This window comes from Oryctolagus cuniculus, chromosome 19, assembly GCF_964237555.1.
Source record: "Oryctolagus cuniculus chromosome 19, mOryCun1.1, whole genome shotgun sequence".
Classification (NCBI taxonomy): Eukaryota; Metazoa; Chordata; class Mammalia; order Lagomorpha; family Leporidae; genus Oryctolagus; species Oryctolagus cuniculus.
In genome coordinates, this window is record NC_091450.1 from 44,827,729 (window position 1) to 44,855,184 (window position 27,456).

At 51.0% G+C, this 27,456-nt stretch overlaps 1 protein-coding gene across 3 annotated transcripts in view; it reads right to left on the reverse strand.

Annotated features, from left to right (window-relative positions):
• Positions 1–27,456, reverse strand: part of LOC100354652 (C-C motif chemokine 24) — a 56,785-nt gene that overhangs the window by 15,094 nt on the left and 14,235 nt on the right. Inside the window, exons 3-5 of one of the 3 annotated variants that reach the window (XR_011384572.1) lie at positions 26,985–27,210; positions 14,347–14,510; positions 2,568–2,815 (exon numbers count right to left, since the gene is read on the reverse strand). Coding sequence is in view for 2 of the 3 variants with exons in the window: in XM_070064495.1 (XP_069920596.1) it covers positions 26,627–27,210 (584 nt within the window). In the remaining variant the exon portion in view is untranslated. Of the gene's footprint in view, positions 1–2,567; positions 2,816–13,340; positions 14,511–26,552; positions 27,211–27,456 lie in introns of those variants that run through there. The other 2 variants (XM_070064496.1, XM_070064495.1) reach the window with 2 other exon arrangements.

The following is a 27,456-nucleotide window of genomic DNA, read 5'->3' on the forward strand; positions in this document are numbered from 1 at the left end:
GAAGTAAAATGGGAGAAATAGGAATGCCCGGAGATAGAGAAATAGAGAAATAGAAAGGCCTCCCCTCAACATGGCACCGAAGATAGGCACGAATCAACACCAATAAGTCACCCCACAACATGGCAATGAGAAAGCTTGGATTCGGTCTGCCTGATTAAGGCGGTAAGCACCAGCAGGCGGCTCGACCAGAGTATGAGCCGCAGGTCACCGAACACAGGCACGCATCAGCGCCTAAAAACCTCCTCACAACATGGCGAAGAGAGGACCCGGATTCGGTTTGTCTGACTGATAGGACTTGTAAGAACCTGTGGCAACTCTAGCAAGCAGAGCAGAGTGTGTGCCACGGGGCACCGAAGACAGGCGCGTATCAACGCCAAAAAGAAAAAGAAAGGGGGATCTGTGGGGCGCAATCCGGACTGGACTAAGTTACTGGAATTAAGACTTATTCTGTGCATCTGCTCTCCCACAATATGGCGCTGGGAGAGAAGAAAACAGCTTCTACACAGCTGCCTCCAGTTCAGCCAATAAACTGTAGGACTTGCTCCTGATTGGAGGAGAGCAGCGTACTCGGCGTGTGGGCAGCCGAGTTAGGATTGGCGGAGGAGGACTATAAAGGAGGAGAGAGACGGCATGCACCAGGAACATCTAAGGGGAACATCTGAGGGAACACCTGTGCAGCGCCCAAGAGAGCCGGCCGGTGGTGTGCCGCTCCCCTGCGGAAGTGGGGAATGTGGCCAGGGGGAACCGCCCTTCCACGGAGGTGGAAGGGATAGTAGCCAACCCGGGAAGAACCAGCAGCAAACCCGGGGAGGGCCGAGCAGACGAAAGAACAGCGCAGGGTCCTGTGTCGTTCCTCCACGAAGAGGGGGAGTGACATAATGGTGCCGTGACTCGGATATGAAGCCTAGGCAGGGCTTAGTGTCGTTCCTCCACGAAGAGGGGGAGCGACAGTGTCCAGTAATAATAATGGAAAAAATTAAAAAGGAGCAAGGGGGGCTTCAACATGGGAAGTAGTTCATACAGCAGACTCACAGAATGATAATTGTTTTAGGTAGTACTCTGACTTCAGATTCAGCCCTGAAGGCATCCTGCCTAGCTAAAAAATGAGAGCATTTAAGACATGGAAAGCAAGACACTGAGGAAAAACTGACCTACATGACGGACCTCTATGGTGAGACCCCAGTGGGAGGAGTGCTCATCTAAGAAGGATGCACGTTTCCCTGAAGGGAGGAGAAATCTTCCACTTTGCTGATGTCCTTATCTAAATACTGATGGAATCTGTGGATTCAAAAGGCTTCTGTAGCCTGGGCAGCTCAAGTTAAGAGCCCTGGGTGATCACTGAGGCCACACCTAAGAGTGTTAGTTGTTAAACTAACAACAAGAACCACTAGTGGTACACTAACCTCCCATGCAGCACCTCTGCCCTCAAAGAGTTGTATTAGGAGAGGTATCAATAAAACTTGTTTTCAAAGATTTATTCCATTTTAGCATATTAAGTGGAGGATATAATGTGTCTCAAAAATTTTAGTTAGGCCAAAGTATCAAATTCCATTGCTTATTTTCTTAGATGCTTCCGTAATTAACAACAAGATTGTTCCAAAAGAAGTACTTTCTCCTAATGTGTTAAGTGAAAGATACTCTTACGTCTCATAAGCCACAGTTAAGTGTCAGTGTTAGCAAAAAATGAATCACTCTTGGTGCTTCTTCAGTTTCTCAAAACAAAAGGCATGGAATTAACTTCAAGATGCAATGACAGCACAGCCCCTGTCTAGACTGTTAAAAAACAGTTTCATTCTTTTTTTAGTTATTTTTCTTTTATCATAAAAGTTGATGAACTCTTTACTTCCTATAGAGTTAATAATTTGTGCATAAAGTTAATTGAAAATAGATCTTAGTATAAGATAGGACTGGGAATAGGAGATGGAGGAAGAAGAGGGGTGGGAGTGGGAGTGATAGGGCGGGAACAATGAGAACAATTAATATATTCCTAAAATTGTACTTAAGAAATGTGTGGCTTGGCCGGCGCCGCGGCTCACTAGGCTAATTCTCCGCCTAGCGGCGCCGGCACACCGGGTTCTAGTCCCGGTCGGGGCGCCGGATTCTGTCCCGGTTGCCCCTCTTCCAGGCCAGCCCTCTGCTGTGGCCAGGGAGTGCAGTGGAGGATGGCCCAGGTGCTTGGGCCCTGCACCCCATAGGAGACCAGGAAAAGCACCTGGCTCCTGGCTCCTGCCATCGGATCAGCGCGGTGCGCCGGCCGCAGCGCTCCGGCCGCGGCAGCCATTGGAGGGTGAACCAACGGCAAAAGGAAGACCTTTCTCTCTGTCTCTCTCTCTCACTGTCCACTCTGCCTGTCAAAAAAAAAAAAAAAAAAAGAAATGTGTGGCTTGTATTCACTAAAAAAAGTAAAACAAAATAAAATACAGAAGGAACATGCAGGCATCCACCATTCTATCCCCACTCTGTGAGCCAAGCATGAGAAGGAGAATGAGTGAAAAGCCTGCCCAGATAGGAAAGTAATAGACTCAGAATGTGATTCATTTCTGAGGTGGACACCATTTGTACTTTACCTGTGCGTTGGCAGTAAAGCTAGGGTGCAGAGGAGCCTGAGGGTAAGTCCACACATATACTCTCCTTCTGGGGTCTCGTCACGTCTCACTGGCCACTGCTGTCCTGCTACCCAGGTGCCAGGATTCATTTCCAATCTATGGTGCCTCTGGAGGACACACAATGTGCAGGGCTGGTGTAGCGGGAAGACTTGCTTTCAAACAGCTGCTTGGCAATCTAGCTATGAGGGCACGAGGGACAGTGCTGTCACCTGGACAGAAACAGAAGAGAAACAGGGCAGGATCAGCACAATGTGTGTAATTCCCAAGAACTGAGACTGGGGATGGGTGGGATGTCAGAGATCCCGCTCCAATGCAGGATTCTCGTTAGATGAAGACTCATAACCTAGACCCTATAACTGTCACACTTTATATTTCCTCGCATGAGTAACCACGGAGCAGCAGAGTTAACAAGTACACAAAGGGAGAATGCAGCGACCTCTTCCTGCTCCTACTGTAACTGTTCACGCCAGAGTCCATGTACACTCCAGAAGTAGGACTGCCAAAGAGAGGGTCAAGTGTGTGATGCGACACAAGACTGAACACAGGGAGAGCATCCTGTGGACAGGGTGTAAGGAAATGGTGTGTATTCTCAACACAGAATGGACAATTACTGTTAGCTGACTGGCAGATGTAGCAAAATTCACTAGGCAGACAAGATGTTCTGGAGAAGCCAACTCACTAGAGGAAATGAGAGTACAGAGAAGGAAGGAGGAAGATAACTTTGTAACTTAAAGGCATCCAGGAGGACCCACAATCCATAGAAATCAGCCCATGAAGAACCGGGGGTGGGGGGGGTGGGGGGGTGGGGGGGGTGGGGAACGACATGTGTGCTGGGATATAAATTTCTTGTTTTAAATGCTGCAGGTATGCCTGTTCACCAGACACCCAATCTTGCAGGACTGATCATAAAGTCTTGCTTTCATTGCACTTGGTGAGTTCAAGATCCTCTCTTGAATGGACAGGTGAGGATATTCCCCACAAGGGTTACTTGTTTGTCTACAACTACTTGTCTTCTCCAGAAACCAGCAGCTAATCTTTCCATTTACTCCTTGGGGTTTCAGAGGGGGAAATATGACATGAACACCCCAGTGCCTCCACTGAAGAACTCTTTGCTGAGGTTGCACAAGTCCCCATTTCTTTTTTTTCTTTCTTTTTCTTTCTTTTTTTTTTTTTTTTTTTGACAGGCAGAGTTAGACGGAGAAAGAGAGAAAGGCCTTCCTTTTCCATTGGTTCACCGCGCAAATGGCCGCTACGGATGGCGCACTGCACCAATCCAAAGCCAGGAGACAGGTGCTTCCTCCTGGTCTCCCATGCAGGTGCAGGGCCCAAGCACTTGGGCCATCCTCCACTGCCTTCCTGGGAACATGCCTCAAAATCATAAAGGCTATATGCATGACAAACCAACCAATAATGTTATACTGAATGGGAAAAATGGAGAAAGTATTTTTTGTGAAATCTGTACCTACAGAAGGATGTTCACTTTCACCACTCAGACTGAATAAAGTGCTGTAAATTTTCACAGCAGCGAGTAGGGTGCAGAAAGAATTAAAGGGCACTGGGGATGGCGCTGTGGCAAAACAGGTAAAGCCAGCGCCTGCAGTGCCGGCATCCCATTTGGGCATCAGTTCAAGTCCCAGCTGCTACACTTCTGATCCAGCTCTCTGCTTTGACCTGGAAAAACAGCAGAAGAAGGCCCAGGTCCTTGTGCCCCTACACCCATGTTGGAAACCTAGAAGAAGCTGCCGGCTCCTGGCTTCAGATTGGCGCAACTCTGGCCATTGCTGTCAAATGGGGAATGAGCCTGTGGATGGAAGACCTCTCTCTTTCTCTTGCTTCTCCTCCTCTCTCTCTGTAACTGTGACTTTCAAATAAATAAATACATCTTAAAAAAAAAAGAATTAAAGGGCGCTAAAATTGGAAACGAGTAAGTCAAATAATAAATATCTGTAGATCACCCGATTTTGTACCTAGAAAAACCTAGACACTCCGTCAAAAAACTGCTAGAGTTGATAAAACAATTCAGTAAAGTTGCAGGATTCAAGTAAACATAAAAAAGCCACTTTTTTATACATTAATGATGGACCCATTGACAGAGAAATCAACGAAAATCCCATTTGCAATAAACAGAAAAAAAAAACAGGAATAAATTTAATCAAAGAAGTGCAACATCTTTATAATTTTATAATGAAAATCATCAAATACTGACTAAAGAAAACATCAAGGACAAAAAAAATGGAAAGACATTCTTTCCTGTGGACTGGAAAAATCTTTATCATTACAACATGTAATCTAAAGCAGTGTAAAATTCAATGAAATCTTCATCAAAATGTTATTCTTTACATTATTAGAGATAATCCTTAAATTCAAATGAAATTACAGATGAAGTGGAACAGCTAATGTGATCCAGAGGAAAGAAAAAATGGAACTGGAGACATCACAATACCCGACTTCAAAAACATCATGGTAGTGACATAAAAACTGACCCACAGACCAATGGAACAAAACAGAGAATCCCAAAGTGAACCCAAATACATACAGCCACTTGATATTCGATGAAAGGGCTCAGACCATATATTGGTGTAACAATCTCTTCAACAAAAAGTGCTGACAAAACTGGATGTATTTACAAAGGAGAATTAAATGAGATCCACACCACTCACCATATATAAAAGTCAACTCAAGCTGGGTCAGACGTGCCCTTCTCAGAAGACTGTTCTTACAAGTATGGTCAAAACCAGTGGGGCCAGGACCAGTGCTGTGGTGTAGTGGGTAGGTCCACCATGTACAGTGCTGGTATCCCATGTGGGCATCACTTCCTATCCTGGCTGCTCTACTTCCAACCCAGCTCCCTTTTAGTGGCCTGGGAAGGACAGTGGGGGTGGCTCAATTGTTTGGCTCTCTGTCACCCTTGTGGGGAGACAAGGTGGGACCCTGGCTCCTAGATTCTTGTGGCTACCTGGGGAGTTGGCCAGCCAATGGAAGATCTCTCTCTTCCTCTCTATAATTCTTTCAAATATACAAATGAATTCCCCAAACAAACAAAAATACCAGTAGGGGCTTCTCTTTAGGGGCAGTCCATATGGCGTAGATTTAATAATTCCATCGATATCTCCTGGAGTGTGAGGCGCTCCATCCCCTGATTTCCTATGGATTTTTCTCTGGCCTGGTGCTGAGCCGTCTTAGATTTGCTAGGGTAAGCTGGGTAAGCTTCCAATGTTTTTAGCTTGTTATTTTTTTTCTCTTAACTTGGTCAATTTTCTCTAGGGAATTTGTGGCCAATTTTTTTGCCTGGAGGGCAGAAGTCTGACCGTGCAAACTCTTAAAATCTGAGAGAAACTAAGGCCTCAATATTCAGTGAAAAGTCTTCACTGAATATCTTTTCAGCATAGGATCTTTTTCTCAACTCTTCCGAGAGGACCCTCTCCAGAGAATGAAACCTTGGCTACAGCCTGGGCGGGAAGGGTAGCTGCTCCCAGGGTGCTGTGAAGGTGCTTATTAAACATCTTTTCACCCTCAACTTCACGCCCACCTCAGAGTCTGAGGCTTGGGGGGGGGGGGTTTCCATTGTGTTATTAAGGCCATTTCTCAGCTTTCCTCACCGCAGGTTCACAATTCACATCTATGTCCCACCTGCTCATCTGCTTTCCAGTTTACAAAGTTTTGTTGCTGTCACTTTCTCTCGCAGTCTTTGTGTTCCGTGTTTGTTTAAGACTTCTTAAAAAATGCTTTCTATTGATAAATGGCATTTAGGAGGGAGCAGAGATGTATACGCATTTGTTCAGAATATACCATTTTAACTGAAATATGGCTTTATACTTTACATTTAAACCTTTAGTCCATTTGGAAATGTGATTTTATTATATGAAAAAAAAAACTGTCTTAATGTCCAATGGTTAGATATTCTCTCCCAGCACCTTCTACCGCTGAATGACACGTTTTCTACTGATTGTTATTAATATATGTACATTACTTTATTATAGTATTAACATCCAATTATTACCATACACTACGTTTGGGTATATGCCCAAGTCTCTTGTAGACGACTGACCATGCAGTAGTAAGCAGGGGAGTAAACAAGTGCTGGGGGCCCGGCCAGTTCCTAGCCTGTGCTCAGGGTGCGCTGGGCCCGAGCCAGTGCTGGACATTTTCCTAATTTTCCTTCCCTCAGGCTGTGGAGGTGATGAGGCCTTGCTACCATGGAGCAGGACCGTGGATGACTTCTCCCCTTTGCACAGCTGTGCCCTGTCGCCCTATCCCTGCCTGTTTCTGAGACGTGGTCAGGGGGCCGGGAGCTTGCACGGGTGGCACCTTTGGGACCGGATCCCTGCCAGGTACCAAGCTGGTCTGGAGGCAGTGGTAGTGGTGGCAGGGCAGTGCATTCTGGCCTGGTGGCCCTACAACGGCACAAATGCCGGTGCTGGTGTGCTGGGCTCACTGTGCAGCTTGTCCCAAGGCTGGGCTGCCTCCTGCTGCCCAAGTAACTCTTCACCCATGCCCTGTCTGTATTGCCCACTCCCTAGCGTGAGCTTGCTAGGACTGAACATCTACCCTTTCCCATCAATCAGGGTAGCTCTTTTGCCTAGTTGAAATGGAGGGCAGTGTTCTGAGATCTATCAAGGGTCCAAGGAAGTGAAGGGAGGAGACTTGGGGGTGGAACAAAGTTCTGCCACTTTCTCCACCCTCAGCACCTGCTCCAGCTCTGATCCTGGTCTGGGAACATCGTTCTGGTTCTGTGCACTTTCATCCCTGGGGTGGCTGGCAGAAGGGTACTTAGGAAGCCATCTCCTCCACTGAAACCCACAGCAGAGCCCAAAGGAAAAAATGGCTCTCACAGGCTCCCTCATCCTCCATTCTCTCAGGTCTCCATGGACTGACATCTTCCAGCATTTCCCTAAGCTATGCGCCCCTGCCACACTCTAGTGTGCCTTCCGCTGCCTGCAGCACCTTGCAATGTTGGTGCTGGAAAAGAGAGACCTCTGCCTGGGCTGCCAATTATGCAAATACCCAGGGATCCGAGGGTCAGGTAAGGCATGAGATGGGGTAGAGGCAGATCTCCCTAGCCCTAGGCCTTGCCTGTGGCAAACCTCCCATAAATATTTGTTGGATTAAATTTTGGTGAACTCATTTTTAGTTTTAACCTTTCTTCTTTGTGTTCTCGGGCTCATAATGAGGATCTCACTGCCAGAGACCTGTAAGTCTCGGTTCTCAGAGATGGTTACAGGGCACTGATCTCCCACAAAATCCTGGAGGGAGAGACACTCCTCAAAGGTTTGGGCAGCAGCGTGGAGAGCATAGAAGGTGGAGCTGTTCCGGGGGGCCATGTGGATGGAAAGGCAAGGCATGGGGGTGGGAGACTTTATTCTGCAAAGTCATGTCATCTCTGAAGTTGTTCCAAAAGATTTCTGTATTCCTCTGAAAGGCAGACTGACAGAGACACAGCGAGACCTTCCACCTGGTGTTTTACTCCTCAAATACCCCCAGTAGCCAGGACTGGGCCAGGCAGAATTTACGATCCAGGAACTACCTCCTAACCTCCAACGCGGGTGTAGGAACTATGTACTTGGGCCATTATGTGTTGCCTCCCAGGCAAGTTACCAGGAAACTGAATTGGAACTGGACGAGCTGGGACTCACACCAGGCACGTTGATATGGGATGTTGTTTATCTAAGTGGCTGTTTAACCGGCAGTGCCACAATGCTCCCCTCTCTCCAAAATTTGCTGACTATTTACTCCATCTGAATCTGACTGGGTTGCTATAGGAAAACATATTACACTAGGAAATTTATAAACAGGAATTTATTACTGTTTTTAATTAAACATCAGATCTCATATCTAATTGACACTTTTCCTGCAAACCATGGGAACCTGAGTGATTATTACAGGCATACTCAAGGCATTTGTCTTAGGAAATTGCCCTCTGAGTCCATTAGAGAGGACATGGTGCAAGGAGGGGTGAGGGCCCTGGTGATGTGGTGAGAACTGCATGGGCACAGACTCAGCTCTCTGTTTGTATCACCCAAGGATGGGGCTGAACTGGTTTACACCAGGGGAAATGGGCTCTGTACCTTCCCAGCCTTTTGCAAAAATCAGATCCACAGAAAGGGCTAACACTTGTATGAAAACTAGGTCCAAAGGTCTGAATTGGGAGGCATGTGAGTCGTCCTTATGGAAGGACTGTGGAAAAATTAACTATATTTGCCTTGAGTAATGGTAAGTAATGAATTTGCATATCCAAATAAATCTTTTAATATTTTAAATGAGCAGCTTGAGTTTGCTTCCATGCACACAGTTTGTTTTGAACTTCAGTTTTATGACTGCTGAAAACAATTCCTCAAGTCATTTTAATGATTAGCTCTTTGAAGTTTTCATAGTCACCATCATTGACTTTGCTTGTACTTAGAAATGTCAACAGCAGGAGTCACTGTGCACTTACTCCTCAAGTAGGATCTCTGTCCTTAATGTGCTGTACATTGTGATTTAATGCTATTACGAGTACTCAAACAGTATTTTTCACTTTGTGTTTCTATGTGGGTGCAAACTGTTGAAATCTTTACTTAATGTATGCTAAACTGATCTTCTGTATATAAAGAGAATTGAAAATGAATCTTGATGTGAATGGAAGGGGAGAAGGAGCGGGAAAGGGGAGGGTTGCGGGTGGGAGGGAAGTTATGGGGGGGGAGCATTGTAATCCATAAGCTGTACTTTGGAAATTTATATTCATTAAATAAAAGTTGAAAAAAGAAATTTTTAATAAAATGTGTAATAAGATATGTGAAACTCTTCAGGATTGGCCACAAGGACCTATCACCCACTTGTGTCATTCAGATTTTCCTGATGCCAATATAAACCCAAAATTACAGTGACCTAATCAAATCTGCACACAGTGTGAAATTCAGGAGCCAGTCTTGGCGTCATATGAAGACTTCACCTTGTTACCAGGGAATCCACTCCCCCAACCACAGCACTGACTTTTATCCTCAATGTTCCCATGTGACCACAGACGGCAACTAGAATTCCAGCCATCACATCTGCTTCCAGGCACCAGCAAGAAAGGGAAGGGCAAAGGGCATGCTTCCTAATGGAGTCTACGTTCTTTAAGAAGCTTCTTAAATCCTGCCCCGTGACTTCTAATTAGTTCTCATGGTCTACCCCAGTTGTAAGGGGGCCTAGGAATCATGGTCTTAGCTGCTCTGAATAAAATCAGGTTTCAGGTAGGAAAAAAGGCAGATTGAATGTTGGAGAGACATCTGACAGCCGACCATACCAGTTCACATCAGATCCCCAAGGAAGCTGAGGCAGGAGGTATAGTCAGGCCTCCTCGGAGGCAAGAACCTGGAGCTACTGGCTACTGGGTACCCAAGTTGCCCCTCTGTAGGTCTCTTTCTGGGGCTATCTGGTTTCTCATCATAACTGCCTCCTCCTCTTTTCATTCAACCTGGTTCTTGGCATCTCTTTGTACAAGATACAAATGACCACTGCCTGCACCCTGTGTTTTCGAGTTCTCTGCTCAACCTGGTAGAAACTACAGAGCTTTCTCACTTCTGATTCCTACTTCTGATCACTCATGGTCACAGAGCCTCCTAGTACAAACACATCCTCTGTGTGTGTGCATGAGTGTTGGGCTAAGAGGAGTTGTTCTCAAAAGGGTACTCCTCATTGAGAACAGAGGCTCTTGCTCTTCTAAGTAGACATAAATTAGCAGAATAAAGCTCCATTTATAAAAACATAGGTAACCAGAAAGCTCAAGTTAAAAAACAAGTCTCCCTGACAATGAAATTATCAAGGCCCTGTCGGACCTTGAATCCACACCAAGAAAATGATAGGTTCAGGCAAATACTTTTGTTCTAGGAAATGGATTGGGAGGGGTACCAATGGACAGAATATATTTGGATCTGCTAGGAGATCTGTACTTTTCATATTTAAAACCCAGGCCATACAGAGGTTAATCTAGTAAAATCAGAACTAGTCCCATGATGTCCAACTGTATCCATGTGTGGCAACACTCAAGTGGACCAAAACTGTACTTGTAGTGATGAAAAATTAATTATGTTTCTATTTAATATACTAAAATCTAATTTAAGTAAATTAAGCAAATTGAAGTAAAATTAAGTAAATATATTTAGAAGTGCAGAGGAAAAGTAAGTTACAAGCAATATTTGAGAGATAATGGATGGAAATTATCCAACATTAATGAAATAAATTATTCTACAGGATTAACAATCCAGATGAATCCCAAAGTAAAAAATACAGAAATACATATATAGACACAAAGAAGAAAAAATTTCAAAAGCGGCCAGAAAAACTTAGGAAGATTACTGAGAATCCTCAGTTAATCTGAATGATGTAAAGAAAAAGCACTAGAAGAAAAATTGGAACAAAGATTAACAGTGATAACACCCAAATATATATATATGTCAACACTAATAACTATAAGTATTTTGGATGAACAAATAAAAAAATCACTTCTTTTTAGATCTGTCAGAGAAGTGAAGCCACATGGCAAACCGCTGCCCCTGGAATTCAGGGTCCCAAAGGCAAACAGAAAATCACTATTTATCAGAGCAAAAACCCATAGGCAGAAACCACCATGGGTGCCAACATCAGGCTCCTTTTGCCTACAGCATATCTAGCTATCAAGAAAAATCACGGCCGGCGCCGCGGCTCACTAGGCTAATCCTCCGCCTAGCGGCGCCGGCACACCGGGTTCTAGTCCGGGTCGGGGCGCCGGATTCTGTCCCGGTTGCCCCCTTCCAGGCCAGCTCTCTGCTGTGGCCAGGGAGTGCAGTGGAGGATGGCCCAAGTGCTTGGGCCCTGCACCCCATGGGAGTCCAGGAAAAGCACCTGGCTCCTGGCTCCTGCCAGGATCAGCGCGGTGCGCCAGCCACAGCGCGCCGGCCGCGGCGGCCATTGGAGGGTGAACCAACGGCAAAAGGAAGACCTTTCTCTCTGTCTCTCTCTCTCACTGTCCACTCTGCCTGTCAAAAAAAAAAAAAAAAAAAGAAAAGAAAAGAAAAAAAAGAAAAATCACAAGGTATACTAAAAGGCAAAAAATAAAATCAGCTTGAAGAGACAGAACAAGTATCAGAGAGCCACTCATAGATATGTTGCAGATTTTGGAATTATCACATTGGGAATTTAAAACAACCATGACTAATATGGCAGAGGCTTTCATGAAGAAAGTAGACAATATGCAAGAACAGATGCGTTACATAAGCAGAGAAACAGAAATTCTAAGAATAATCAGAATGAATTGCTAGAGGTCAAAACACTAACAGAAATGAAGAATACCTCTGATGGATTCATCAGTAGACACTCCACAGGTGAGAAAACAATCTCTAAGCTTGAGAATATCTCAACAGAAACATCCAAAGCTTAAAAAGTAGGGACACCCTAGAAGGAATATTTAAGAACTATTGACAACAGCAGGCATACCATATGCCCAACAGGAATAGAAAAAGGAGAAGAAAGAGAGAAAAGAATAGAGAAAACATTTCAAGTGATAATCACTGCGAATTTCCAGAATTAATGTCAAGTAGGATAAATGTCAAACAAACCCAAACTCAACACTTTGACATATCATATTCATACTGCAGAAAATCAAAAATCAGTTAAAAAAAACTGAACAAGCATCAAAAGACACCTCACCTGTAGACAAGCAAAAGTAAGAATTACACCTAATTCCTACTCAGAAACTCTGTAAGCAATAAGAGAGTGAGGTGGGACATTCAAACAGTTGAGAGGAATAAAACCCCAACTAGAACTATGCATCATGGGAAACTGAGGGAATTTGTTGCTGGTAAACCTGCTGTGCAAGAAATGTTAAAAGAGGGTTCCCAAAGAGAAGGAAAACCATACAGGTCAAAGGCACAGATCTCCTTAAAGAAAGTATCAGAGAAGGAATAAGGGGAAGTCAAAATTAAACTTATTTTGGCCGGCGCCACGGCTCACTAGGCTAATCCTCCGCCTGCGGCGCTAGCACCCCGGGTTCTAGTCCTTGTTGGGGTGCCAGATTCTGTCCCGGTTGCCCCTCTTCCAGGCCAGCTCTCTGCTGTGGCCCGGGAGTGCAGTGGAGGATGGCCCAAGTCCTTGGGCCCTGCACCCCATGGGAGACCAGGAGAAGCACCTGGCTCCTGCCTTTGGATCGGCGCAGTGCACTGGCTGTAGTGGCCATTTACGCAGTGAACCAATGGAAAAGGAAGACCTTTCTCTCGTCTCTCTCTCTCTGTCCACTCTGTCAAAAAAATTAAAAAAAAACTTATTTTTCCCATTCTTTTAAAAAATGTCCAGTATTATATTTTTCTTATTCTTAGTGGATCAGGTACTAATTTGTTCAAAATAATAATGCAAAATGTACCTATGTATGCACACACATATATTTGCATGCAAGCTTGCATATAAGTGAAATGAATGGCAGTAATGATATTTGAGGGATGACAGGGAGGAATCAGAAATATTTTATGATTATAAGATACTTACTGTGGAGTGGGATAGTGTTATTTAACAGTGGATTTGGATTACTTGTAATTATAGAGCTGGGAACTCCAGGGTAACCAGTAAGAAAAATAAAAAGAAAAGGTATAATTTTTTTTTATCTTTTATTTAATGAATATAAATTTCCAAAGTACGACTCATGTGTTACAATGGCTTCCCCCCCCATACCGTCCCTCCCACCCACAACCCTCCCCTTTCCCACTCCCTCTCCCCTTCCATTCACATCAAGATTCATTTTCGATTATCTTAATATACAGAAGATCAGCTTAGTATACCTTAAGTAAGGATTTCAACAGCTTGCTCCCACACAGAAACATAAAGTGAAAAATAATAGATGATTTTTTTAAATGATGATGAAATCAGATCAGACCTATTGTCATGTTTAATCCCAGTGAGAGTCAAGTTGGGAATTGATAATTTCTTTTTTTTTTTTTTTTACAGAAGATCAGTTTAGTGTACATTAAGTAAAGATTTCAATCGTTTGCACCCCCATAGAAACACAAAGTGAAATATACTGTTTGAGTACTCGTTATAGCATTAAGCCTCAGTGTACAGCACGTTAAGGACAGAGATCCTACATGAGGAGTAAGTGCACAGTGACTCCTGTTGTTGACTTTACAAATTGACACTCCTGTTTATGGCATCAGTAATCTCCCTATGCACCAGTCATGAGTTTCCAAGGCTATGGAAGCCTTTTGAGTGTTCCGACTCTTATCTTGTTTAGACACGGTCATAGTCAAAGTGGAGGCAAGAAAAGGTATAATTAACAGATAAGAAAACAGAGAAAATAAATTATTACTTGCTCACGATGATATAAACAGGGCACATAAGGCTGTCTCCAAATTCCTCATGTTTTCCCTACAATATACTTAATCTTTTCATTACTTCTCAGATAGATTTTGTTTCAGGTTAGCAGTTTTACTTCTCTGATGGAGCCTGCAAGTAGGGTCCTTGTCTTTTAAGTGTAGCTGGGAAGAGTTTAGGAAATACTACAAATCACTCGCCAGCCCAGAAGCCTCAGTATGCTTGGTGAGCAACAGGAGGAGCAGTTGCCACACCAACCCAGGGGTTTAGGGGAGTCAGAAACATTACCCACCCTCAGCGTCCCAGCTGGAGAGAAAACTGTCCTCTCACAGCAACACTGCCTACTCACCCACACAGAAGCAGTTTTTCTGGAGGTGACATAATTGTGGTTCCCAGATTCCTGGCTCTGTGCAGTAGCCAAAATGCACGGCATGCGCTCACCTACCCAATCCAGAAGTAACTACTTCCATTCAGCAGTGGTGGAGGCGTCGGGATTACAAAGCAGGAAAGCCCGAGCTGCAGTCGCGACTCCATCTCCTCCTAGCAGTGAGGATGACTCAACATGAATGTTCCTCAGCTTCCTCACGTGGAACGTGTGCATTTTAGGGGCTGGTGAAATAAATAGCTTGTTTATTTTGCATACAACCTTAACAGCCACAGGACATTTTATATACATGTTAGTCCTTAAGTGACAGGGCATGTAGAAATGCTGATTTATTTTATAATCACTACCCATCTTGGAGTCTTAGGATAAAAATGGTTATCCACCCCCTAGTGTGGACAGTATTTTGTACTCACTAGGCAATGCAATTTGAGACTTTTTAAACATGAGATATTGCTAAGTGCTCTATTTCCCCTTCAATAAGCGCCTCAGAAGAAATCCCATTTTCCCCAGCCTGTCCCAGTGGTGTTCGGAGTCTGAGCAGATGCCTCGTGGGCCTGAGCAGCTTTCCTGTTGCCAGGCCCCCAAAAGGCTGCCTGCCTTCCTGTTGCTGGGGATGGAAGCCCATTTTGCCCAATCATTTATCTACAGGGCCCTGTAGATATCTGAGTTCCTGCAACTCCATGAGGGGAGATCACAACAGAAACTCGCTCATTTACCCCAGAAATTCAGCTGCCAAATTCTTGGTTCCATCCTTTCAACTGAGTGTCTCTTCTCTAATCCCACTGCTCTTGCCCCCAACTCTGTCCAGATTTCTCCCGGCTTTATCTACTGCAACCACCTATTTGGCTTCTCTGCTCTAAGTTTTTCTTCATTCAATCCATCCTTCACATCATTGCCCAATGGATTAGATTCCAAAAATAATGTCACATTTTGCCTCAAAATAATTTCCTGTCTCCAAATTCCTTGATGAACTAAATACAGACTATTCCAATATGATAACCAAGGTTCTCTAATAATACCCATGTAGCGTGGAACACTGATTTGTTCTCTCTGTCCTCTTTAGTATAGCTACTCTTTCCTTTGTTGAACGTTACCTAGACACATGGCTGCTCCTAATATGAACTAGATCTCCAAGCCGCCTTTTCAGTTACCTGTGGCCACATGATTTAATTCCACTTATGAGCTGTACGTAGAAGTGACATAGGCAACATCTAGAAAGTGTGCTGGGAAAGATCAATACCTCTTGCACTCCCTCCCTTCTTCCTCCCGGCTCTCTGGAATGTAGGAGTGATGGCTGCATGGGTAGCCATCTTGAACCATAAGATTGTGCTGAGAAGGGCAGAGCAATGATGTAAAACAAGCCTTGTTTGCTACCCCGAGAGCACCACATCACACCTGAATAGACTATATTAGGGCATCACTATGTTTTGAGCAGGCCTTTCAGTAGTTCATGTATTGGAATCATACTCCCCAAGTTCCTATGTTAGCGGTATTTAGAGGTGGGACCTTGGGGAGGTAATTAGGAAAACCCATTGTAGCATCAGTTGGCTTCACAAGAGGAGGAAGAAAGAGCAGAGCTAGCACACTTATGATGCCCTACGTCATATTATAATGACACCAATAAGGCCCTCACCAGATACAGAATGGAGGTTGGCACCATGCCCTTGGAGTCCCTAGTCTCCAGAACCATGTACCAAATAAACTTCTATTCTTTAAAAATTATCCAGTGTCAGGTATTTTGTTATAGCAACAGAAAATGGACTAAGATTCTTTAATATATGAAAGATATACATTTCTACTTTGTTTTATTTTATTGTTTTTCCAAATATACAATTTTATTCTTTAGAAGATTTTTTTGTTTGAAAGGTGGAGTTACAGAGAAAGAGGGAGAAAGACAGATCTTCCATCCACTGGTTCTTATCCCATATGACTGCGCAATGGCTGGGGCTGGGCCAGAGTAGAGCCAGGAGCCTGGAACTCGATCTGGGCCTCCCATGAGGGTGACAGCGCCCCAAGCACTTGGGCCACCTTTTGCTGCTTTTCCAGATGAATTACCAGGGAGCTGGACTGGAAGTGGAGCAGCCAGGTCTGGAACGGCATTCATACATAGGATGTCTATTTGCTGCCTACAAGAAACACCAACTCACCAACAGAGATACTCACAGACTGAAAGTGAAAGGATGGAAAGATATTCCAGGCTAATGGAAAGCAGAAAAAAAAGAGCTGGTAAAGCTATTCTAATATCAGAAAAAAAAAAAAAAAAAAAAAAAAAACAAAACCATGTGCCCCAAATGAGATCCTGGGAGAACCATGTGCCTGCAGGAGACTCTGCCCCTAGAAGCGGCGCTGAGCTTCTAGGACACCCCCTTGAGCCCCTACAAGACCTGACAAAACCTCTGGAGACCCCCTACAAGACCTGACAAAACCTCTGGAGACCCCATGCACCTGTCAGAGCAGCTCTATTAACTCCAGAATGCCAGGAAGCAGCCACAGATGGGGACAACAGGACGGGCAGCTCTTCTGCTCCTGATCTCCAAGTCTGCCCCCAATGGTGAGAGAGGACGAGGAAGGGACATGTGGGCCCCGGGATGCATCCAAGGGGCTGCCCTCTGTAAGCCAAGTCCCCCAGATCTCTTGACCCCTCAGTGGCCCCCAGGAACTTAAGTTCAGCACCACCAAGCGTGGAACACACAAGCACCCCCAGACCCCTGCCGGCACTGGCTGATGGAGGAGGGAAAGAGGCAGGCTCTGGAGTCAGGAGGGGGCGTGGCCCAGGGGGAGAGGAGAAAGGAAGGGGCAGCAGGGCAGACCTCTGCCGGGAGACCCAATCTGCAGACTTTTCTAGAAGATTGGAGGGGAGGGGCACATCCCAGCCCACCCAGCAAGGCCTTGTCTCTCCTGTGACTGGCATCTGACCCAGGGTGAGGATTCTAGCCTGTCACATGGACACCCAAGATCCCAATCCCAGCTCCTTGCCAGGGTGCATGTTGGAGGCCACCATGTTGGCTCAGGGACCCACGTAGGAGCCCTCAGCCCAGCCTGAGCTGCTGTGGGCCCCAGTGGAGGGAGCCCCTTAGTGGGAGCTATCTCCCCATCTGGCTTTCAAATGTGAGTGACACAGTGCAAGCCCCTAAGACCCCAACAGCCAACTTAGAGGATCCAAAATACAGGAGAAGCTGACCCAACAGAAGACAGGCACCCTCTTCGCAGAGACATAAGGATGAGGATGAGGAGGGGCATCCATCGAGACCATACCATTTGCAGGACAGCTCTTCCAAAAGACAAAGTGCATGCTGGTGGGGAGATGGCCGGGATGATCCTCCACAGTGTGAGTGTGCCACACCCGTCAGTAGAGGGGTGGACACACAGGGCCTTGGTAGCACCTGCTCAGGGATGGCTTCTAATAGGTCCAGGGACACGGCTGGCAGGCCAGTGATTGGCCAGGGCTGGGAGGGCAGCAGGCAGGGGGACCCAAGCCACCAGAGGTGCCAGGGCCACCAGAAGCCCTGCCCCCACTCCTCAACTCTGATGCAGCTGAGCTGAGCTCTGAGGCCAGGTCCTGCTGTGTGGAGCCCAGGAGACTGCAAATCCTAGGGGAGAGGAGCTGCAGCCAGGCGTCTGCTCTGAACCATCCCTGAGTGTGAGGTGATGGCCCTGACAAGAGGTGCGAGCGCGCAAGGGGGTGGTCCCTGGGCTGGGGACCTGGGAGTGTGGAGGGAATTGGACAGCAGGGCAGCTCTGTCAGGGACTTCCTGGGGCCGGGGGGAAGGGTCACTGCTAGGCACAGGGGAGGGGCCAGGCACATGTCCAGGGGGCACTCATCTCTGATGTAGCCCCTTCCATAAGCTGCAGGCAGGATCCAGACAGCTCCAGCCATGGGCGTCATCCCTGGAGGAGCAGGCTGCATCAGACAGCTTGGCCACAGCCAAGGTGAGACCCCTGCCCCACCTCAGAAAGGGGCTCTAGGACTGGTGTGTGGCTTGGGGATCCAGCTGCACACGGGACCCCTGCATCCCACATCTGAGCGCTGGCACATTTCACCTCTGCCTGTGTCCAGCTTCTTGCTAATGCACCCTGGAAAGGCAGTGGTGATGGTGCAAGTCCCTGGGCCCCTATAGCCATGGACCTGGGGGAACTGGGTGGAGCTCCTGGTTCTGGCCTGGCCCAGTCCTGATTGTTGTGGCCATCTGGGGAGTGAACCAGTAGATAGAAAACCTGTCTTCATTTCTCTCTCTGTCTCTCTCTTTTCCCCTATCTTCACACCCCTATCACTCCGTGAAAAATAATTAAGACATTCTAAAGTGGGGGTGTGGGGGCAGCTCAGAGGCAAGGACAGCCCTGTCAACAGTGTCCAGGGCCAATGGAGAGTGCACCCCAGGGTGCGTGGCCTGCTCTGAAGGAAGGGCCAGCCTTGGCATCCAGGTGTGGGGGTGCCTGGGGCCCAACCCAGTCCCAGATTCTCTGTGAGGACACTCAGTGCCCAGGATCCTTCTCAGGAGGACGCTGTCGGGCCCCAGGTGCCCAGCCCTGTCCAAAGATGCTCTAGGTCAGAGCTGCATGGCCCCACTAGCAGCTCCATCCCCCGCTGGTACCTAGCCTGGCCCTGGGCTCCAGGCTGCCTTGGCAGGGCAGGGAAAGGCAAGGGCACCATCATCTCCCAGTGCTTTGGGCAGACAGCGATGCCACAACCCATCTGTGCCTACAGGGCCAAGGGTGGCCACAGAGGCCAGCAGGCAAGCCTTGTGCTGTGAATGGAGTACGCAGGGTCTCTGGCTGCCCCCCGCCCCAGGAAGCTGCTGGTCAGGAGAGTGAGGAAGCCTGGTGCAGAGAGAGTCCAGTCAGAAGGCTAACGTTAAGTTGTGTGTGCGCGGGGCCCATGCTGTGGACAGCTGGCCATCACCTGTCAGCCCAGGGACCACAGCTGTGCTGGAGACACTGGCCCAGGACCTTGCTATGGGCCCGTGGGAAAACAGAGCACTGAGCCATGTCTGAAATTCCCATCTGTGGCTAGCAGGGGTGGGACATCAGGTGGTTGGGTGGCATCCAGCCCAGCCCAGGTTCACTCCAGGAGGCCTTGTGTGCCCGGGTGCACATGACAATGGGGAGTCCTGGGACTGCAGGCATCCTCACTGCTCCAGGTCCCCTCAGTGCTGCGGTGGGACCTCCACCTTTGGCAGAGAGCCACTCACCCCCACAGAGGGGTCCAAGGGCCCAGGCCAGGGGCATAAGGCAAGCAGCTCCTGCACACCCAGGGCTGGACTGGAGAGGAGGCCCTGGGGGCACGGGCCCCGCAGACAGCCCCCACAGACACTCAGCATAGCCCTCCTAGGAGGGGGCCCACAGCCCTGGGAGGTCACTCTGGCCCTGACCCCTGACCTGGGTGCTTGGCAGGGAGAGAATAGTGTCCCCGCCCTGGACGCCCATTCCTCTTTGTTGCCAAGGCCAAACAGGCTACCTGGCTCTCCCCACACGCCTGATGTACGGCCTCCCTGCATGGACCTGGGCATATGCCCCACCCAGTCCCATGGGTTGGAGGCTCAAGGCCCCAGCTCCCCTAGATGTGGTGTACGTCCAGGATCCCCATGGCCACTGAGGAGGAGGAGTTCTATGAACAAAGATGCAAGTGGCCAGCACCAGGCCTGGGTTATGCGTGCAGATTCCCTGCATGCACACACCACATGCACACCCAGCGCCTCACACCCGGTACCCCCAGACCTGCACACCCAGAAACAGGCCCATGGCAGCCCTGCCTCATCACACCAGGAAACCAGGATTGAAAGACATGGAAAGCCACGCATTGGTTTCAGCAGACAGACAGACAGACTCGGCCAATTCAGAAGGGGAGAGGACGGAGGGGACATGACAGACTTCAGATTCAGCAAACAGCAGGGGAAGGCGGTGTCTGTGACACTGGAGACCTTGCGAAAGCCGCAGGCAGGAAAAGGTCCTGGAGCCACCCTGGGCACTGGATGCCGGGTCTTCATTGCGTTCACAGGCAGGGAAAACACCAAAGGTGGTTTTGAGGAGCGGGGTGGGGTCACAGAGGTGGCATCTGTCACTGAGGGTGGTGCAGTCACCAGACAGGCTCACACCTGCTGTTTCCGGAAACTCCAGGTCAGCTTCAGCCTCAGCCCCTCCCCTGTGTTACGTGAGGGTGGGAGCTGGGTCCCCTACCCCTCCACATCCCAGCAACCCTCACACTCGGGTCAGATGGGGTGGACAACAGGCAGGCAGGCAGAGCCAGGGCTGTCCCTCCCCAGCTGCCTCACCCCCTCCTCCTCTGCTGAAAGCACCCCCTAGCCTGGAGGCCACACCCCTGCACACACCTGCCCAGGTGTCCCCTCACTCACTCAGAGGGCAGGAGATTCCCTCTCCCCTTTTCTCCCTTGGCAGCACGAGGTCACCTGGCTGAGCTGGGTACCTCCAGGCCCCAGGCTAGAGCGGGTCCTCACCTGCTCCCCACTGCAAGAGGGCAGTGTGGGCTATGGCAGCACCCGGGCAGGTGGAAGTCACGAAACCTCAGCACACACCATCACCCTGTTCTCCTGGCCAGGGACACACACAGGAAGCCCACTGCCCAGGAGCAGCACAGCCTGAGCCGAAGCTGGGGTGGGGCCTTGAACAGGCATCTTGACACAGTCCTGTGGGTCTTCCCCAGGTACCTCCACAGCAACTCTCAGAGGCTGGAGGCTCAGGCGATTCATAGGGCCATGGCATGAGGACCTGTCAGAGCCGTGCTGGTGACAGCGGCAGTAAGGGGCTGACCCTGTGCCACGGGCCCTGCCCGTTTCTGGATTTAGCAGCTGTGCCCCCTCCCCACTTAGCTCCACCTGCACCTGTGGTGACTTAATCCTGATGAAGATGACATCTGACAGCACATGGAAACAGCCCTGACTTGGAGCTCCTGACCTTTTCCCAGCACACCCCTAGCTCTGGCCACCCCCAGAGACTTGCTCTGACCCTGAGGGGCGGGGCCTGCATTGCAGGGAAGAGGCAAGGAGAGGCTGCCGAGGGGACCCTGGGACTGCAAATCCCCCAGCCTCACCGGCACCACCCTGGGGCAGAACCGGCTGGTATGGAGCAGGTGCTGGCGTCCACAGACTCCCAGGTCTGACGACCCTGCTTTCCCTTCCTGCCCACTGCAGACCCCAGCTCAAGCCCCAGCCATCGTCAGAAACACAAAGGGGTGAGAAGGACATTGGGCATGAAGGAGTCAGAGGATGTGATGGGCGGGGCTGAGATGGGCAGTGGGTGTGATGTGGGCAGTGGGCGTTAGAGGGACAGTGGCCGTGACAGGCAGTGGCTGTAAGGGGCAGCGGGCATGATGGAGGTGGGGCACATCTCTCCCCATCGCCCCTTCCAGCCCAGTCTCACTGTCCCTGAGGAGCTGACACTCAGCCCTTCACTCTGCACCTGCCATGGCTGCTGTCCAGGAGCCCAGCCCTCTGTAGCAGGAGCCAGGGGCACAAACTGTCCACTGCTGGGACAATGCTGGCCCCACAGGAGGCCCCAAGGAAGAGGCTCTGACCTGTGGCCCTTGCCACAGGGCAGGGGGGACTGAGGGGGCATGGGGCAGGGGGATGTCAGTGAAGGGCTCACATGCAGGGCCAAGAGCTGTCTGGCCAAGGAGACGGCCACGCAGAAGTGGGCCAAAGATGGATTCTGCAGGCAATGCCAGCCACGTCACTTATGCCACCTCCCACCCCATGAGCCCTGCAGCCTTGTGATGCACAGGACCCAGACCAGCAGGTCCATCTGCTCACAGCCATGCCTCCTCCCAGCCCTGAAAATAAAGCCCCCAGCTGCACACGGAGCCCCACCCCCTGCTGCACGTGAAGACTCACCCATAGCAAGCCCCTCCTGCCCTGCACCCCTGGCTTTCACCTACAGCAGCACCCTCCTGCTCTCCGTCCAGAGCAGCTCAAGTCCCACTGAGGGACAGAGGGACAGACCACATCGGGGCAGGGTCCACCTGCTGCGGAGCCCCACAACCAGATGGGCGGCGGCTCTGACTCGGTCCATGCAGTATGGACCCTGAAGGCACCATGCTCAGCTGAGAAGTAGAAGGGAAAAGCCAGACACAGAGGTGGGCCTGCGACTCTCAGGGCTGAGGAGTGGAGAAGGCGGTGATGGCACCTGTGATCCTCCTGCACCCAACAGTTCTGGGGGACAGAGAGCAGCTCCCAGGGCCCTGCAGGAACATGGCCAAGGGACAACAAGGGACTCATGGGAGGGGCTGGGACCCGCACCTCTGCTCATACCTCTAGGGGCCATGGGCACTTCCCTGCCTGGGAGACCTGGGGCCTTGGCTCACCTGCGGCTGCACATCCAGATAGAGCCCCAGACAAAAGTGGCTGACAGGTAAGGACATGCAGAGGCCTGTGGCTGTGACAAGGTCCTCTGGGGACCCCGAGGCCAGTGCAGGACCCACAGCCAGGGCCCCACCTCGTCCTGCCCCTGGTGTCACCAGGTGAGGCTGCCAGGATCACTGTGCACTTTCCCCCACCCAGTATTCCTATCCCATGCTCACCACAGCCCCAGACACCAGCAATGCCCTCCTTCCCCCGCACTCCTGCAGCCCACCCCCACTTTCTACCCACAGCACGAAAACCATGGGTCCCCAGGTCCTGCAGAGTCTTTGAGGGCTGTTCCCAGGGTTGCTCAAGTTCCCCTCCCCAGGTTGCCGGCCCTTCCCAGGCTGGATCGACCTGTGGGGCCTCTGAGCTGTGGGCAGGGGGTGACTCCAGCAGAGTGCACAGGACAGGAACTGGACGCACGGATGGACAAGCACTGAGACAGCCGGCAACACACTTGCCCCAGAGCAATGGGATTCAGGTTTTTGCAGCATAACGTCTTGAGGAGGGCTTCCCAGACCTCTATGGTGCCCCTTGGGCTGGAACTCACACCTCCTGGGCACCCCACCACCACCATGCAGCCACCAAGGGAAGGCTTGCAGCCAAGGGAGACTGCACTGCCAAAGACACACCTGCTGGTGGCCATGGCTCACAGGGCAAGTGCAGCCCAGGCACGAGGCCCCAGATAAGGGCAGGAGTGAACCCGCACACTCAGAACCCGAGTCATGGCCGGGTAGGAAGGCTGAGCAAACCTGACCGCTGAAGGCCCCTGACTCCCAGCAACTGCACCTCCTCACGCCTGCACACATGCCCCCCAGCGCAGCTTCACCTCCCTTTCCTGTGCCCAGCAGGGCTTCAGGTTCTGCACCGCCCGTAACGCCCAGCGCCAGGGATACGAGGGGACAGAGCACTGCTAGTGAGTCTGCAGAGAAGGCTGCAGGATGCCCAACACTAACATCTCCACCACCAGGGCAGGCTGCAAGGCAGATGTGGGCATGACCTGTGCTGGCAGTGCACAGGGTCAGCCTCACCTGGAGGTGCCCAGAGCCTTGCCTGGACACAGGAGGCATGGCAAGGGGAGGGATGCCATGGGCAGGACCCGAGGCTAGGAGCTCGGCAACGTCCTTGGGGCTGGAGGTACCTGAGAGAACAGTCTTTGGGGCTGGTGTGCCTGAGGCACATGAAGCACCTGTGGAAGGGGCAGGCGGAGAGGGGAGGGGGATAAAGGTGGGGGACAGGGGAGGGGAGCGTGGTGTGTGCAGGCTGGGCTGCAGACTCCCGCTGGAAGGCAGGGCCTGGGGAGGTCCTGGCCTCAATCTAGGGCCATGAGGACTGCAGGTCTTCATTTACAAACCTGCCAGCCATGCCTAACCCCAGCACTCAGTCTACACCTCTATCTCTATAGCTCCCTCTCGGCATCCTACTCAGAAAAGGGGAGCCCTCACCCATCTCCCACAGAGCTGCAAGTGACAGGGTGGGTGGCAGATGTCGCCAAGGGTGCCAGAACTCCCTTCCCACATCCCCCAACAGGCAACCCCTGGAGGCCACTAGGAGGAGGCTGGTCAGGTGCCTACCAGTGCGAGCTGCCACCCTGAAAACTGGAGCTAGACACAAAGCAGGCCTGGCTCGACACCTCCTCCTGTCAGTGGCCACCTGACCAGAGAGGTCCACGCTGTTCGCCCGCCCCTGTCCACTGAGCAGGACACAGGGTGGGAAGGTGAGGTGAGGGATCAGTGCTGGGTGTGGTGGGTGGAGTGCCATCATCGTAGGCACTGGTTCCAATCCTGGCTGCCCCCTGTGAACACACCTGGGGAGGCAGGGGTCAGAGGACGCAAAAGCCCCCAAACCACTCTTCAGGGAAGGTGGCCATGGCTGAGCCATGGTGGCCACAAAAGCAACAGACAGCAGCCATGCGGAAGCCAACGGTAAGAGCAGCCTCAGACCCCATGTTAAGGACCCAGAATCACATGAGAGGCCCTAGAGATGCCAGGGACCAAGGACACAGCATTACTGGTGCTGATGAGGGGCGAGGGGGAGGTCCAGACGTGGACAGGCCTGGGGCGGCCAGAAATCCCAAGCACCTGCATCACTCCACAGCCTTTCTCCCGGCTCACAAGCACCCAAGACAGGAGCTGGGAACAGCTGGGACTCAAGCTGGCACCGAAGGCCATGCCAGTGTTGGCTGCAGGCCCAGCTGTGCCACCTCGTTGTCCCTGATTCCACCAAACATCAAGTGCCTGAGCTCCTAGAGCTCTGAAGGCGTCCCCAGTGCTGAAAATGGTGGGGTTTTAGGGTTTTCTTTAAGATGTTTTTTATTTAAGACACAGATTTGCAGAGAGAGAGAAAGAGAGAGAGAGATCTTCCACCTGCTGGTTCATTCCCCAAATGGCTACAGCAACAAGAGCCGGGCCAGGATGAAGCCATTAACTCTGCATGTGTACACCACACACTTGCACAGTGCACATACACATGTGAACCTACATGCACACAGAACACACACACACACACACACACACACACTAACATCACCGTCACGGTCCACACAGGTGATCTTACTCCAGGAAGCCTGCCTGCTGTGGTCCACAGGGAAAACAGAAGCAGTAACTGCACCCAGGAGCCATCAGGGTGGGCATAACTCTGACGCTGGGGCTCTGAGCAGAGTCCAGGGGCAGCAATGTGCTCTGCCCCTCCCCGCCTTCAGGACATGGAGTCCTGGGGCCCTAAGGGGCAGCTGCGAGGACTGGGTTTCACATTGGTTTTATAGGAATGTGTGGAACCCCTTGGCACTGAGAACGTTCCTGGTCCCAGGTGGGTCTGGGCCAGGAGGAAGACTCCCTGACCAGGCCAGCTCTGACTCTTGCTCAGGCCCTGCATGGCTGCTTCTCCTCCAGTGCAAGACACAAACACATCCAGAGAGAGGGAACAAGAGGCCAGGGCCAGCACACTGAGGACAGGCCTCTGCCTGGGACCATGGCCTGGCCCTTCAGGGTCTCCGACACTCACCAGGATGAAAGCAGCCATGGGTGTGGGTGGAGACTTAGGGTCCAGGGTTCTCCAGTGCCAGTACCAGCGTGGCCCTGCATCCTCTCCGAGGTGAGCATCACAAGGAGATTGGCGGGGGGAGGCAGCCCCTTGGCCTGGGCCCTTTTGGACATCTGCAGTCACCTGTGTCCAGCACAGGTGCTGGTGTCCTTTCCGCTTTGCTGGGTCCCTTCTCCGGGTGCATTTCCGAGTGGAGACCACGGACCCCCGAGCCAACTGCCCCCTCCTCAGCACCCCTCCACTAGGGCCAGCGACCCGCCTGCTGCTCAGGCTCACTGAGGGGTCTGTGCCCCACACCCCCCAGCCCATGCCAGTTGAAGCATGTCAGGAAGGGCCTGTGGGCTGAAGTATGCATCTGTGCACGGCCCATTCAGAGTTCACTTCTGGACTGAGTGTGTGTGCGCTGCATATGTGTGACTGCAGAGCTCAGAGCCAGGCTACAACTGGCTGCATGTAAAACAAACTCAGGAGCTCCAGAGGGGACAGTGTTCCAGAAGCCGCATTCAAAACTCCACAGGGGGCCGGCGCCGCGGCTCACTAGGCTAATCCTCCGCCTAGCGGCGCCGGCACACCGGGTTCTAGTCCCGGTCGGGGCGCCGGATTCTGTCCCGGTTGCCCCTCTTCCAGGCCAGCCCTCTGCTGTGGCCCGGGAGTGCAGTGGAGGATGGCCCAGGTGCTTGGGCCCTGCACCCCATGGGAGACCAGGAAAAGCACCTGGCTCCTGGCTCCTGCCATCGGATCAGCGCGGTGCGCCGGCCGCAGCGCGCCGGCCGCGGCGGCCATTGGAGGGTGAACCAACGGCAAAGGAAGACCTTTCTCTCTGTCTCTCTCTCTCACTGTCCACTCTGCCTGTCAAAAAAAAAAAAAAAAAAAAAAAAAACTCCACAGGGAATAGGTGGGACCTGGGCTCCTCTTCCTTTAAGCGTACTTCAGGGCACCCACGCTCAGCAGCTGCCCCCAGTGTCCACCAGCTCCTGAGGCCATCGCCTGTCCTCTGGCAGCTCCCAGCCTCTAGCGCCCAGCAGGTTCCTAAGGGTGGGGCCCACGTGGCTGCAGGGTATACCTATCAGCGAAGGAGCCCGTGATCTGAGGCCACAAATGCCAAACCAACCGTGAAACACTGTGGGCGAGGACAGGTGAGGGAGGCCCATGGCTACCTTAGCTGGCTCCTGGACACCAGTGACCACCTCTCTCCCTGAAGGGTCCTCACCCCACAACTCCACACCCCTGGACTCCCTCAGCCAAGGCTTCGACCAGCGTTCTTCACAGAAATGGTCCAGGCGGCTGTAGACCTTCACTGACCTTACTGAGGATGGCCCACAGAAGTCAGATCCTGGGTAGTGGGGTGGTTTCTTCCCACTTGAAAAGCTGGAGACGCGGCCAGGGGTATGGCGGCCCATGGTCTGCAGGAGGCCGGGGTCTGCAGGATCGTCGGGCCACACAGAGCCTGGCTCTGAGTCCCACAGCTTCGTTGAGGAGGAGGCCCCACCATAACATCTGCCCCAGCAGAGAACGGGAACAAACATTCCTGGGGAGAAACCAGGTTTTGCAGGGGCCAGCCAGGCCAGGGCAGGTGGGGCAGGGGTGCAGAGGCTACAGGGGTTGGGGCACAGCGTCAGCTTCTGTGGCTTCTCTCTCCCTCTAACTGTGCCCCTTCCCCCGCTGTGGTTGTGGAAGCTCCCCAGGAGGGCCTGGCCTCGCTGACAGATGCACCAGGGACCCCCAGCAGCCCAGATCCTGGAAGGCAGCTTCCCACACCATAACACAGTCCCAG